We start from the raw sequence: 14,767 nt of genomic DNA on the forward strand, positions 1-14,767 counted from the left end.
ATTCCCTTAGATCAGACATTGAATATGTGCTATTTATGGAAGCCCATTACCACCACATAAGAGAAAAGAAGCTTTGGTAAATCATAATGGTCAAAAACATGAGGTAAAATGATGTATGACTTTTTGATATCCCAATTATGGCTTTTTATGTCATAAGTTCTGCTTTTTATCTGATAATTATGACTTGGTGTATCAAAATGGCGATATTGTGACAAAAGTCTATTATGAAATTTTAAATTATTACAGTAGATATAAAGTCATAATTATGACATTAATGACTTACCAAAGCATAATTATGAAATGAATGCATCTAAATTATTAGATAAAATGCGTTGACATTTTTATTGCAAAAATTATGACTATTTAGTATGTCATAATTATGACTTGTATTTCATAATTAAAATTTTTGTCATAATTTCAATTTTCACATTCAAATTTTATGTCATAATTATGACTATTTATCTGTTCTTTTTTTTTATGGAATAATTTTGTTAACTTAATATGTGTTCATTTTGATCTTTATCTCATAATGGTCTTTGTATCTCATTATTTAACCTTTTTTGTCACTCTTTATTCTCATTATTATAATTTACCAAAGCATGATTTTTTTCTTATGTGGCTTCTTATGTTTTCTAATGTGCTTGCATAGGTTATGAGCCCTGAGCTGCAAGGTAAAATGTTCTAATTGTTAGCTTGCAAACTATTTTTTTCCATATAATAAATGGAGAACAAAATTACAAAAAAAATTAAAAAAAACATATATACAACAAAATTACAACAAAATTAAAAAAACATATAAAATGAAAAAGAAAAATGAATGAAAAAAAACAACAACACTATTTTTTTCCACTTTGCAGTTCAGGGTTTTCATAAAACACCAAAATATAAGTCTTTGTCAATAACATGAAACTTATTATATCACAGCGTAGAAGTTTTGCGCCTGGGCCATAGTTACTTTATAAACTGGGACAGACGAATGTACTACAGCCGTAAGGACACTCCTGCTGAGGCGCGGACCACCACCCTCAACGAGGAGCTGGGCCAGGTGGAGTTCATCTTCTCAGACAAAACAGGCACCCTCACCCAGAACATCATGGTGTTTAATAAGTGCTCCATCAATGGGAAGACCTACGGTACGCTTGAACACTTCCTGTTATACATCCACACAGACAAGTGGGTATATTTATTGATGGCCGTGCTTTTGTTTGTCTAGGTGATGTTTATGACGAGTTTGGGCATAAAGTGGATATTACAAATATAACAAAACTGAAAATCATAAAAATATTAAAAAAATTTTTATAAAAATCATAAATTATTAAGTCTGATTCATTTTTTTTTGTTATGTATTAGATTGTAAAAAATGTTTTTAAAAAGCAGACATTGTTCAGTCTGGTGCAGTATTTAGGAGTCACACTTGTCTCTGACTCTTGCAGAAAACACCATGTGTAGATTTCTCCTTTAACCCACTGATGGACCGGAAATTCCGTTTCCATGACAGCAGCTTGGTCGAGGCCATCAAGCTGGAAGAGCCTCTGGTGCAGGAATTCTTCCGTCTGTTAGCGCTCTGCCACACCATCATGCCAGAAGAACGAAATGAGGGTAAACTGGACTGTAAACACCTTAAATATCTTTGTATCCCAGTAGCGCTTTTGTTGTACGTGCAGCAGAAGAATTTGTCTGAAATGCCTGTGAAATGAATTGTTCAAGGGGAACTGGTGTATCAGGCACAATCTCCGGATGAAGGAGCCCTGGTTACAGCTGCACGTAACTTCGGCTTCGTATTTCGGTCCAGAACGCCAGAAACCATCACTTTATATGAGATGGGTCAAGCGGTCACCTATCAGCTGCTGGCCATCTTAGACTTCAACAATGTACGGAAGAGAATGAGCGTTATTGGTAGGTTCCTATTGTATTTTTCATCTGTTATAAGTTGTATTATGGGATATTTTAAGCATGTCTTTTCATTTTAAACACAGTCACAGTCTAGTATTTTTGTCATACCTTTAATATTTCACAAAAGCTATGAATCATCCCTGACGTATCTCTTTTTATGGGTCTGTATGCATAATTCATCCTTTCGTATAGAGGAATCAATAGCTGTCTGGTCTGGTGAAACTGTTTTATTGTATACTCTCAGTACTTTCATTTCCTGTCTCTTCCGCAGTGAGGAACCCAAAGGGGCAGTTAAAGCTTTACTCAAAAGGAGCCGACACAATACTCTTCGACAGGCTGGACCCGTCTAATGAAGAACTTATGTTTACTACCTCAGAGCACCTTAATGTAAGTCTTTATTGCTAAGCCATCCTTCCCTTCCCATGATTTTCTATGTTAAAAAATTCTATGTTTAAAACTATGTTATTTTGGATGCAGTACTGTGGTAATGCCATGTTTTTTTTTTTATGTTGTACACAGTACCATTGTAAAACCATGTTATTTAGCATTATTCGTGGAAATGTCTTGTTTCCATATGTACTGCGGTAATACTATGTTATTTGGTTGCTTTACCATGGTAAGACTATGTTGTTAGGGCACTTACCATGATAAAACCATGGTAAGGATGTGATCCATGGTAATACCATGCTTTGGGCAGGTAATATAGTAATGCCATATTATTTTAATGCTTTACTGTGGTAAAAACCATTTTGTTTGGCATTCACCATGTTATTTGGATGTGATACCATGGTAAGACCATGTTGTAGGGTATTTACAATGGTAATACCAAGTTTTTTGGGCATGTATAACATTATTTTGATGTTGTTACATTTAACATGGTAATACTGTGTTATTTGGATGCAATACTATAGCAAACCCATATTTTGGGGCCTTTATCATAATAATACCATGCTTTTTTAGTATAATAATTTCATGATATTCTGTGTATTTTATGGAGTTTGATGTAAACCTTGGTATAGGCCCACTTTGCCTAATTCAGGTATCAGTTAAACAGGTAGTGCTGAAAGTAGGGCTGCACGATAAATCGAAATGGAATCGAAATCGCGATTTGACAGAAGCTGCTATTGTCATGCGTATCTTTCAGTGAAGCACGGTTCTCTGATCAGCAGTAAATCTCCATCCAAAGGCCAGAGGGCACTCTCGCGCTGAAACTCCAAATACGCCTCACAGAGGAAACCCAGTAAATCCCTATAGCGGTAGCTGGATAAACAGAAGATTTAACTGCTTTTATTGATTCAACGTGACTAATAAACATACGATTATGACAATAAATGGTATATTGGATTTATTATTATTATAATTTTTATTAAAATACAGTATATATATAATGCAATGCCTTTATCATTGTTTGGTATGCTATGAAATATGTTGCGTGCCTTATTCTGTGTTAAAACACTCGACTGACGTTATGAAGTGAGTTTGGAGTAAAAACATGTTATTGAATGTGGTATTTAACTTGTCAGTGAACTACGGCTCTGTGTAGTAAATGCTGCTCCGGCTGAAAGCCTGTGATGATGATTTACTGCTGATTACAGAACTGGCTTTACTAACAAAATGTGCATGACAATCGCATTTGATTAATCGTGCAGTCCTAGCTGAAAACACTTCACCCTCGTGTTTGACCGAGAACAGAATAACAAAATTGTCACCTTGTTACTCATGACGTGTCTTCAACTATAATAAGCGTATATGCGTTATATCGGCAGGTGAATTCCGCTAGCGAGTGCTGGATTTACAGATGATTTGGATTTAAGATTTAATTCAACATGGACACACTTAGACGTTCTATGTGCCCTAATGTAATGGATTTCATGGATGGATGTCACAAGTGCCCTGTGTGTCTTGGAGTGAACCATCCTAAAGAGGCGATGTGTGACCCATGTCCATAATGCGCCATAATGTTGCTCGCTGTGCGTAGATCGCATCTGGTGTGCCTGGAATCAGGACTGGAAGGTTTGCTACTTTCTTCCAGTGTTACTGCAATAGATCCTAAGCCTAAACAAACATTTCAAAATGAAAAAAAAAGAATAAAAAGACTAAATCTTCTGATTTAGAATGCAAAATTGATCAGCTGTCTTCTACAGTGGAGATATTGCTGCCTTTCTTAGCTAAAGTGCATTATAATATGGAGGTACAAGAAAAGGCTCAAATTGAATCATGCATCACACCATTGCCACCGATGCATACAGGGCAGGAGTTTGATGTGATGTCAGTGGCTGCCTCTGACTCACTTTTTGAAGCTACTCCAGTAATGACTGGAGCTGAAGAGAAATTTCCTGCAGATAAATCACTTCATTCTGGCAGTGAGATGGTGTCTAAGAAGTTAGGTGGGTCATCTTCAGTTGTTGCATCACTGGAAGGAACGTTAAAAACTATGCTTGCCCACATCAAGCTGGACCCCCTCCCCCCAAGACAACAGTATTTTCTGGGAATTATTTTTTTACGTTGTGCACAAAGAGAGCATCCTTTACTTTGCCTTAGTGTCAGGACTTTACATCTGTATTGGTGTCAGCATTATAAAACTCATCAAAAGCCACACACTCTGATCAGCTGGCTCACACACTGGCTGTGATGCAGGACCAAGACTTAATGGGACACCTATCGAATTTGTGTTGCACTCATTGTGTCTCCCGATGAGGCACTTTGTGAAAATGTGCACTGCCCCAATGTCGAATGCAGATGAGTGAGATGAGCTACTGTCCTGTACAATTCTACAGCTAGCCTTCGCCGTGTTGCCAATTCCTTGGCACACATGCTTGTAGCTTTACATTCCTCTCTGAGCAAAACTTCATCTGACCCATTAGTGACAGAACTAACTCAACTCTCTTTACAAGCCTGTCACAGTGACTGTGGCACTGCTTTAGGCACTCATGTGCAAGCTCAAAGGCAGGTTTGGTTGGCTCAGTCTTGCTTGCCAGAGTTCTGTCGAAACAATTTGTGATGACTGCCATTAGTCTCTGTCGATTTTTTGGACCAGCTGTACAGGAACCCTTGGACCGTTGTGTGTTGGTTTCTGAAAAACATACCATCATGTGGGGACAGCCTCTGGATCCAGAGCACCACCAACAGCCTCTGGTGTCTGTTATCACAATGTTGGTACATCTGCATATAGACCTTATCAGCATTTCCAGCATCAGAACCCACAAGTTCCTCCACATCCTAGGCCTACTGCATGGATATCAGTCTCACACACAACACCCAGGCCCCCAGTGATGTCCCCCCACCTCTACAGAAAAGCACCCCATTGGAACATTGACACAGACATGTCAAAAGTGAGCTGTTTTACAAAAGGTCACCTAAAGAGTTGGAGATCGGGCACAAAGTTCAGGTGTTGCTGTGCAAAGGTGCCATAGAGTTAATCGACCCTCAAGTTCACCCCGGGGGGTTCTTTTCCATTTATTTTCTGGTGACCAAGAAAGACGGTGGGTTTCAGCCGATCTTAGAGTTGAGAAATTTGAATAATTTTCTAAAGTTCCTACCATTCAGGATGTTGCACACAGCATATGTTTAACAGGCCATTACGCCACAAGATTAGTTTTTGAAGATTGATTTGAAGGATGCCTATTTTCATGTTCCAGTTGCTCCAGAATGCAGGTGATTCCTTCGGTTTGCATTCATGGGTGAAATATTCCAGTTCAGGGTCCTTCCATTTGGCCTTGCTCTGGCACCAAGAGTTTTTTCAAAGTCTGCCAAGGCGCCATCGGAACCATTCTAGAGGAATGGCATGAGGGTATTGTCATACCTGGATGATTGGCTTGTTTGTACAGCATCACCCCAGCAAGCAATAGATCAAGCTCATCATCTGTTGGACCATATTCTGGCTTTAGGGATTGCTGTCAATTGTGACAAATGCAACCTTGTCCCAATGCAGACAATTTCATAGGTCTTGCTCTCAACTCTGTCACAATGTTGGTTTCTCCAACTCTGGAGAGAATGAGGTAAATTCTTAGGGCCTTTGGGTGGGCCATTTTCAGTGCTATATTTCTCTCATGAGACTCTTGGGAAAGCTCACAGCAGCAACGATAGTAGTATCACTGGGATTGCTTTGGCTCAGGCCATTTCAACGGTGGCCTATTCAAAAAGCATCTGTGTCCTGTATTAAACACACACAGATCAGAGACACACATTGTTGCATGCTAGCACTAGCACCTTGTTTGCAGAAGCAATTTCTCCTCAGAGGAGTTCATTGGGACCTCCACCTGTGTGGTGGGAGGTCATCAGGATAGATGGCGGTCTGCTAGGATGGGGCGAAGTCTGGTGCAGAAGAGGAGTGAATGCCACTTGGAAAGGGGTCATGTGCACAGCCCACATAACTGTTCTGATCATTTGTGTCCTCCATGTGGTGTGAGGAGTCCGAAGTGTACAGATTCCCTGTATCAGCCCCCATTTGTGCTCCCTCACTGATTACGCAGGAGTAATGGATTCAGTAGTGTCTCAATGTGGCCCAATCCACCATTTCTACACAAGATTTTGTCCCCGCATTTTATGAACCATCCTATTGTGTTGGCTGCACTGCCAGAAGACCAAACTGACATATGATTGGAGCTATGTCCAGCTAGGTCTTTGAGGGCTTACCTTGATAGGACAGCAGCTTGGCGTAAGACGGACCAATAGTTTGTTTGTTTTAGTGATGCTTGCAGAGGTGCAGCATTTTCCAAAAGGAGACTGACCTTGTTATTCTGTTCTCGGTCAAGCGCGAGCATGAGGGGTTTTCCACTAGTGCTTTCAGCACTGCCTCTGGTGATCTTCCACATAGAACCACAGTTACGTTTGTAACTAACGATCATAAGCTTCAGAATATACAGGTTCTTGTATTTTCAAGTCTTTTCATTCTGTTTGTTTGTTACTTCACTTACTGTCTTGGCTGTTGAAGAGCTTGAGATTTGTGACACTTATTGATGCAGACACACAGCATTCCACTTGACAAATTACAGCAAATGCACACCGTGAGTGTCAGAGTGGCACAATCAATACAAACAAGTCTAATTTTCTCCTCAGCTAAAAGCTCGGTCTTAGTAGAGATGGGCTTTATTTTATTTAAGTTTCTTGTAGACAATTCAGATGGAAAATACTTTACACAAACACATTTGCTGACTCCAAGCAGTGTGTGATTCATGTCCTTGCCAGCACATTATACAGCTACTTCAACAAAGGTACATCTATTAAGGTACATCTAATAAGATTTTCCTCAGAAAATGTGAAAATGTCATTTTAGCTATGAATATTATCAGTGAAATCAACCGATCAAACCACATTCAAGAAAGAATAACACATAATTATACGTAACTTGGCTATTGTCTACAGCTCGAGTGGTCAGTCTAAAAGCAGCTCATGGGCCGTAATTATTATGATAGTATTATGAGACGATGTCCATCATTCATGTCTCATTTACGACTTTCTGTGGTTCCTCAAAGAGCAATCAGACTGACGTTACTGAAGAAGCTATGCTAGTGGGGTATAAATAGCATGCTTTTAAAAGCTTATGGATGATGAATGCAAACAGGAAGAAGATGCTTTCACTGATTAGATCAAAGAACTGTGTATCTCCTTATTTTCACTGAAGAAATATTTACGGCACTGACTGAGTTTCAGTTTTCATGGTGAGAGATAAATGAATTTCCACTGATTCTTTGTGGCAGGAGTTTGCCGGGGAGGGTTTGAGAACATTAGCGCTGGCGTACAAAGACCTGGATGAAGACGTGTTTGATGAATGGATGAAGAAACTGCTATTTGCCAGCACAGCACTGGACAACAGAGAAGAAAAACTCGGGGCTCTGTATGAAGAAATAGAGCAGGGCATGTTGGTAAATGTGATTTGTATAAAATAAAGGTTCTTTATTGGCATTGATGGATCCATGCAGAACCTTCAACATCCATATAACCTTTAGGTTCTTTATAGTTGAAAAAGGTTCTTGAGATTATTAAAAAGTTCTTCACACTAAGGCCCCGTTTACACTAGTGCATTTTCATTTTAAAACGGCGTTTTAGAATGAAAACGATCCTTGTCTACACTGGCGTTTCCGCTGCGTTTCAGAAACGATCTCCATTTACACTACACAACCTAAAACGCATGTCACGTGACCATTCATGCAGGTACAGCCATAGATATGAAAAGGTAGATTCCCTATTATTTAGATCTACGTGCTTGGGTACAACAATGCGCATGATGTTATTGTTTACACAGTTGTCAAGGATAAGCAGAACTAATGTGGGCAGCCATGCCATCATTTTCAAAAGTCTCCGTTTTGGTCCGTTTACACTGAAACGCAACCCCGGAGTCTTCAAACTAAAACGGGGTCTGCAGCGTTTTCCAAAGTCTCGGCTTTCGAGGGTCGAAAACGCCGAAGTAGTGTAAACGAAAGGCGTAACTGTAGCAAAAGTTATGTGTTTTAAAACGAAAGTGTAAACGGGGCCTAAGAAAACAATGGTTCTTTTAAGAACTGACTTAAAGGTTCTTTGGAGAACCAAACGGGGTTCTTCTATGGCATCGCTACAACCCCCAAATTTTGAAACCTTCATTTTTAAGAGTTCACAATGATTTCATGTTGAGTTACAGGAAATGTTTAATCTTTGTTTTTGAAACAAACATGTCTCTCATTTTCTTGAAGCTGCTTGGTGCCACAGCCATCGAGGATAAACTTCAGGAAGGCGTTCCAGAGACTATTGCCTGTCTGACCTTGGCTAACATCAAGATCTGGGTGCTCACCGGGGACAAGCTAGGTAACCAGTGCTAATGAGTACATGTAGGATTCATTGACGACTGCTCAACCTCAATTGAGACACTTTCTCACTGTCTTACACAAAATAATTTAGAATCGTTCCTGTTGTGGTTGCAGAGACAGCAATGAACATTGGCTACTCTTGTAACATGCTCAGAGACGACATGAACACGGTGTTTATAATCTCAGGTCACACCATGCTCGAGGTTCAACAGGAACTCAGGTGACATTTCACTCTTTGTCTACTCTGTACACAAGTCAAATTCATTCTTCAAATTAAATTTAATGTATTTATTTTTAATTATTCACTTACATGCATTTTGTGTTTGTTTATAGTCCGATAGATTTGAACGAGTCAGATTCATCAAAAATGTCATTTCTGTGCTTGTGCACTTTGAATTAAACCATTATTTGAGCCATTGTAAAATAAAATGTCTTTTTCTGTTGCTTTGTGCACAGGACAGCTAAAGAGAAAATCATGGGCCCCAGCAAAGACAAATTCAGCAGTGGCCTTGACATGGAAAAGACAGAATTGTATTCAAGTGACTCTGTCTTTGAAGAGACCATCATCGCAGAGTACGCTTTAATCATCAACGGACACAGTTTGGTAAAGTCCTCAGTCTGGGTCCTGAAGAGAATTTGACTCAATTGCTGCATTAATAATGTGTTGCTAAGCTCCTAATGAGGGGCGTTCTGTTTAAGCAGAACATTCGATTCAGCATTATCCTTAAAAATTGGGTTTTTAAGGTAGAGAGTGGCTGAAATTGGTTTTGCTTGGATAAATGTGTCTTTGAAGCCAGTGAGATCAATTCAAAGCTCGGACAAATGAACTTAATTGAAAGAAGAGAGTGTATAAATGGCATTGTTTTGATATTTGAAGGCTCATGCCCTGGAGGCAGACCTGGAGCAGATCCTGGTGGACGTGGCGTGTCTGTGTAAGACAGTCATCTGCTGTCGGGTCACTCCGCTGCAGAAAGCTCTGGTGGTTGAGCTCATAAAGAGACACAAGAGAGCCGTCACTCTCGCCATCGGAGACGGAGCCAATGACGTCAGTATGATCAAGAGTAAGACATGTCTATCTATCTATCTATCTATCTATCTATCTATCTATCTATCTATCTATCTATCTGACTAGTTCTTAATGCTCATTGTGATCTGGTGCTTGTGATATGTACACTATACGGCTGAAGTATTCAATGTAGATGCACTGCTGATCTATGAGAGTGGTTGCTATGGAAATCTGTAAGGATGTGTGTAATATGTGTATACTGTCTCTGCTCTCCCCAGCGGCCCACATTGGCGTGGGCATCAGCGGACAGGAGGGGATGCAGGCAGTGTTGGCCTCTGATTATTCCTTCGCCCAGTTTCGCTATCTGCAGCGCCTCCTGCTCGTCCACGGCCGCTGGTCTTACCACCGCATGTGCAACTTCCTCTGCTACTTCTTTTACAAGAACTTCGCCTTCACGCTGGTTCATTTCTGGTACGGATTCCTCTGTGGATTCTCTGCCCAGGTAAAACTTGATCTTATTTCAGGCTGTGGATGGAATATGCATGTGATTAAGATTGTGGATAATATGTTTTTGACATTGCAGACGGTATATGACCAGTGGTTCATCACACTCTTCAACATCGTCTACACCTCACTTCCTGTTTTGGCCATGGGTCTGTTTGATCAGGTAAGCTTAGTCAAGGTGTCCATTTTTGGTTTTGAAACCTGCAGTGTGCAGCAGCACCAAACACAATTGCAATCCTTGCCTTTTAACATAAAGATTGTTGATTTTGCAGGATGTGAATGAGCAGTACAGTTTACGCTTTCCAAACTTGTACAGACCTGGGCAACTGAACCAGCTCTTTAACAAGAGGAAGTTCTTCACCTGTACGCTGCAGGGGGTCTGTACTTCTTTTATCCTCTTCTTCATCCCATATGGAGCTTTCATGACTGCTGTGCGGGATGACGGCGCCCACATCTCTGATCAACAGACTTTCGCAGTAACCATAGCAACCTCTTTGGTCATTGTGGTCAGTGTCCAGGTTAGGCAATTGTGCTTGTTTACTCAATCCATTAAAATACTCTGGAAATAAATGACAATGTACTGTACAAAAAAGGTTACATAAAGAGGTTATTTCTGTTTAACTTGACATTGCACTCTATATATCATTAAAGAAATATCATTTAAGAAATAAAAATGTATACATATTTTGTATAAGGTGCTATAATTATTGTATAATAAAGATTATTTTAATAAAAAATTAAAAAATGCAAAAATTCTCATTACTGAAATGCAGCAAAAAATGGAAAATGTACTTAATTAAAAAATATATATATTATAATGTGAATAATATTAATGATGTGTATATATCATTATATAAAAAAATAATAAGAATATTGAATTTTGTTTCAGATTGGGCTTGACACCAACTACTGGACCGCTGTGAACCATTTCTTTATCTGGGGAAGTCTAGCTGTTTACTTTGCAATCCTTTTTGCAATGCACAGCGATGGCATTTTTACAATATTCCCAAACCAGTTTCCTTTCATAGGTAAGAATATAAATGGGTATATATGCTCTCTATAGCTTTCTATTAATGAGCAGTTTTTTCTAGGCTACTGATATTACTGAATTTTAACATGTTGTGTTTGATCGTAGGTACTGCACGTAACTCTCTGAATCAGAAGATTGTGTGGCTGGTCATCCTCCTCACCACAGTGGTGTGTATAATGCCCATGGTGGCTGTCCGGTTCATCAAGGCTGACCTCTATCCAACACAGACTGACAAGGTTACTACATAAACCCATGCCTTATACAGTGGGAATTGAAAATTATTAATAAGCCCTTTTACTCCATGAATACATCATAATGAGATGTCAAAACCGTTCTCCCTCCCCCAGGTGCGTTTACTTCAGCAGGCCACTAGGAAGCAGGGTCCTCAAGAGCAGAACCTCAGGAGAGTCCGCAGGACGAGTTCTCGGCGCTCGGCGTACGCTTTCGCCCACCAGCAGGGATACGGAGAACTCATTACCTCCGGCAAGAACATGAAGGTACCCACATCCTCCACTTCCACATACCCACTATATTCACCCACAAGAGGCCTCACCGGCACCAGCTCGGTGAAAAACAGCGGGGTAAACGACACAACCAGAGACCAGACAGAGACCTACAGCACTGGATTTAGGAGGGAAAGTGACCAAAGTCAAGAGGTAACAGTGGAGGACTTGGAGGCCAGATAAAGGAGAGTTTTTTCTTCCTTTACAGAAGGAAGAGGAATTAGCGCTCGTCTTTAATATGAGAAAATGATAATAGGTTGTGAGCAGACACACTCTGGGCTCCCAGAGATGCCCGTGGGCACGACTAGACTATGGGAGGGCTAGACATGCACAGGAGACTCCAAAGAGCCAGCACAATGAAGCACAGATAACACTCATTTCCTCACGCAAACCTGCCCCCGTCTCACTAGACATCCATTTGAATTTGAAAATGAACCTCAGATTAATTTTTAATTTCATTTTGTGTTTCCGGCACAAATTCAAATTCAGTGTTTTCTCAGAAAAGGCACTGTTTTTGTATTTTGAGATTTAGGAACTTGCTTTTATGCATTTGCATTGAAGCTTGTTTCCACCACAGGATAACAAAATAAAAAAAGGGAATTGTGACTCTTTATCTCACGATTCAGGATTTTTTTCTCACAATTTTGAGTTTATGTTTCACAATCTGATCTTCTTTTCTAGCATTTATGAGAAAAAGTCAGAATTGCATGATGTTAACACAGTTACTAGACTACAGAGATACAAAGTGAAAATTGTGAGATAGTCACAGTTAACTTTTAATTCTGTGGTGAAAAAAATAAAAAGAAAACAGATTTGCGAAATGTAAAAAAAGAGTCAGAATTGTGAGATATATCTTGAATTTTTTTCTCGTAATTCTGACTTTTTCCACAGATTTCTGAGCTTGCGTCTGATAATTCTTTTTTTTTTGAAAAATATCAGAATTGAGAGTTCAAAATTCACATATTTATTTTTTATCCTGCTGCGAAACACTCCCACATACAAAAATTTCACACACAACAAAAACAAAAAAAAAAACCAGATAAAACTCAAAAAAAAACACATTTCTAAAAATACAAAAAAAGCATATGGAAGCAAATATGTACAAGTGTGTGAAATAATACCTCTTATTTTGTTATAAGCACTGCTACAGCCATCTACAGTGGTTTAGGAGGATTATAAATGCATTGCATATTAAATATGGATATGTTTAAAGAACTGGATGTTTCACCACAGATATCTACTCAGTTAACTAAAATGCATCTGAATGCATCAAGCTACTGGATGTGTTGTAACAATTAGAAATGTCTGATATCGATGCTGCAGAGAACATGTATTGGCTGTAAGTCTTATGTTGGCATTATAAAGCAAGCTCTAAGTTCTAAAAACAAATGAAAGAAAGTGTTAAAAACATTCCACACTTGTCCATAATTCAAACCGTAGTTAGTGCTTTTGCATGCAGCTCAGTGAACTGAGATTAGAGTTTTTACGCAGTCGTGCCTTCCATCAAGCGATAGACTGAAGCATTTACATGTTTAAACTTCTAGAATTCCACATGCATCTAATACAAAGGATTATAAAGTGGGCATTTCTTTACAGAAGGAATTTTTGTGCCTTTTTGTTTTCCTTTCATTAAGGGAAGTACTTTCAGTTCTGTTTGTTGAGTTAGATGTGTTGCCATTGATTTTTTTCTTTGATTGTATCACTTTTTTCAGGCTGTTCATTGCCCTCACTGATGTAGATCATATTGTTTTTTAAAGAATTTATTTGACGAAGGGGGTAGTGCAACATTTCCTGTTTTTGAATGTACAGTTAATTGAATGTTATGTTAAATATACAGTACAAATGATGAATGTATAAGATTTTTCTGCTCTGCTATTTTGCAAAGACCATGCAGATTGTTTATTTGTTTTTATTTAAATGCATGGATTTTTATACAAGTCACTGTCATTTTTATATGATATGCATTAAATGGCCATTGATTCATTTATTTAAAAAAGGAATGTTTGCATTCATGTGTCATTTAGCAGATTTTTTACCCGTTGCATGGGAAAATCTTATGCCCTCACATGAAATTCCTGCTTGTGTAGATTGAAACGACTGGATTTTGGCCACGAAAATTCAGCAAACAGAAAATGTGACCGCACCTTAAGAACAATACTTCCCATCTTTACTTTTAATACATCAAGGCAAGTCAAGTTTATTTATAAGGCACATTTCATACACAATGTTAATTCAAAGTGCTTTACATAAAAGTAAAGTAAAAAAAGCAAGGAATTAAATAATGAAATTAAAACAGTTAAGAATAGAAAATGATGATACATAAAATACAGTGCAATCAGTGCAGACGTAGCACAGTGCTCATTCAGTAAAAGCACAGCTAAAACAGATGAGTTTTAAATCTAGATTTAAATGTGGCTAATGTTTCAGCACATCTGATCTCTTCTAGAAGCTGGTTTCAACTGTGGGCAGCATAATAACTAAAAGCAGACTCCCCTTGTTTTGTGTGAACCCTTGGCATTTCTAACTGACTTGATCCTAATGATCTGAGTGGTCTGTTAGGCTTATATTCAGTGAGCATATCTGCTATGTATTTAGGTCCTAGGTCATGGAGTGATTTATAAATGAGTAAAAGTACATTAAAATCAATCCTAAATGTAACTGGAAGCCAGTGTGAGGACCTGAGGACTGGTGTGACATGCTCAGATTTTCTGGTTTTAGTCAGAATCCTGGCAGCAGCGTTCTGGATGAGCTGCAGCTGTCTAATGGTCTTTTTTGGAAGGCCGGTGAGAAGACCATTACAATAGTCCGCCCTGCTGGTGATAAAGGCATGAACAAGTTTCTCCAAGTCTTGACTGGAAACAAAACATTTAATTCTTGCAATGTTTTTGATATGATGGTATGCTGGTTTAGTTACTGCTTTGACATGACTACTGAAACTAAGGTCTGTTTCCAGAATCACACCAAGATTCCTGACTTGATTTTTAATTGTTAGAGCCCTAAAGTCAAGGTATGCATTCACCTTGAGAACTTTGTTTCCAAATGCAATGAC

General features: G+C 38.9%; 1 protein-coding gene across 1 annotated transcript in view; it reads left to right on the forward strand.

The window, feature by feature from the left end:
* Positions 1 to 12,721, forward strand: part of LOC109054431 (probable phospholipid-transporting ATPase IM) — a 36,266-nt gene extending 23,545 nt beyond the window's left edge. Inside the window, exons 13-28 of the mRNA XM_042715623.1 lie at positions 925 to 1,133; positions 1,214 to 1,256; positions 1,430 to 1,599; positions 1,708 to 1,896; positions 2,165 to 2,280; positions 7,593 to 7,757; positions 8,562 to 8,673; positions 8,790 to 8,895; positions 9,132 to 9,279; positions 9,553 to 9,736; positions 9,960 to 10,183; positions 10,265 to 10,348; positions 10,458 to 10,703; positions 11,075 to 11,213; positions 11,321 to 11,451; positions 11,563 to 12,721. Of these exons, the coding sequence (XP_042571557.1) occupies positions 925 to 1,133; positions 1,214 to 1,256; positions 1,430 to 1,599; positions 1,708 to 1,896; positions 2,165 to 2,280; positions 7,593 to 7,757; positions 8,562 to 8,673; positions 8,790 to 8,895; positions 9,132 to 9,279; positions 9,553 to 9,736; positions 9,960 to 10,183; positions 10,265 to 10,348; positions 10,458 to 10,703; positions 11,075 to 11,213; positions 11,321 to 11,451; positions 11,563 to 11,901 (2,605 nt within the window). The 3' untranslated portion in view covers positions 11,902 to 12,721. The remainder of the gene's footprint in view (positions 1 to 924; positions 1,134 to 1,213; positions 1,257 to 1,429; positions 1,600 to 1,707; positions 1,897 to 2,164; positions 2,281 to 7,592; positions 7,758 to 8,561; positions 8,674 to 8,789; positions 8,896 to 9,131; positions 9,280 to 9,552; positions 9,737 to 9,959; positions 10,184 to 10,264; positions 10,349 to 10,457; positions 10,704 to 11,074; positions 11,214 to 11,320; positions 11,452 to 11,562) is intronic.
* Positions 12,722 to 14,767: the final 2,046 nt, after the last annotated feature.

The sequence above is a fragment of the Cyprinus carpio genome, chromosome A25 (assembly GCF_018340385.1).
Source record: "Cyprinus carpio isolate SPL01 chromosome A25, ASM1834038v1, whole genome shotgun sequence".
Taxonomy (NCBI): domain Eukaryota; kingdom Metazoa; phylum Chordata; class Actinopteri; order Cypriniformes; family Cyprinidae; genus Cyprinus; species Cyprinus carpio.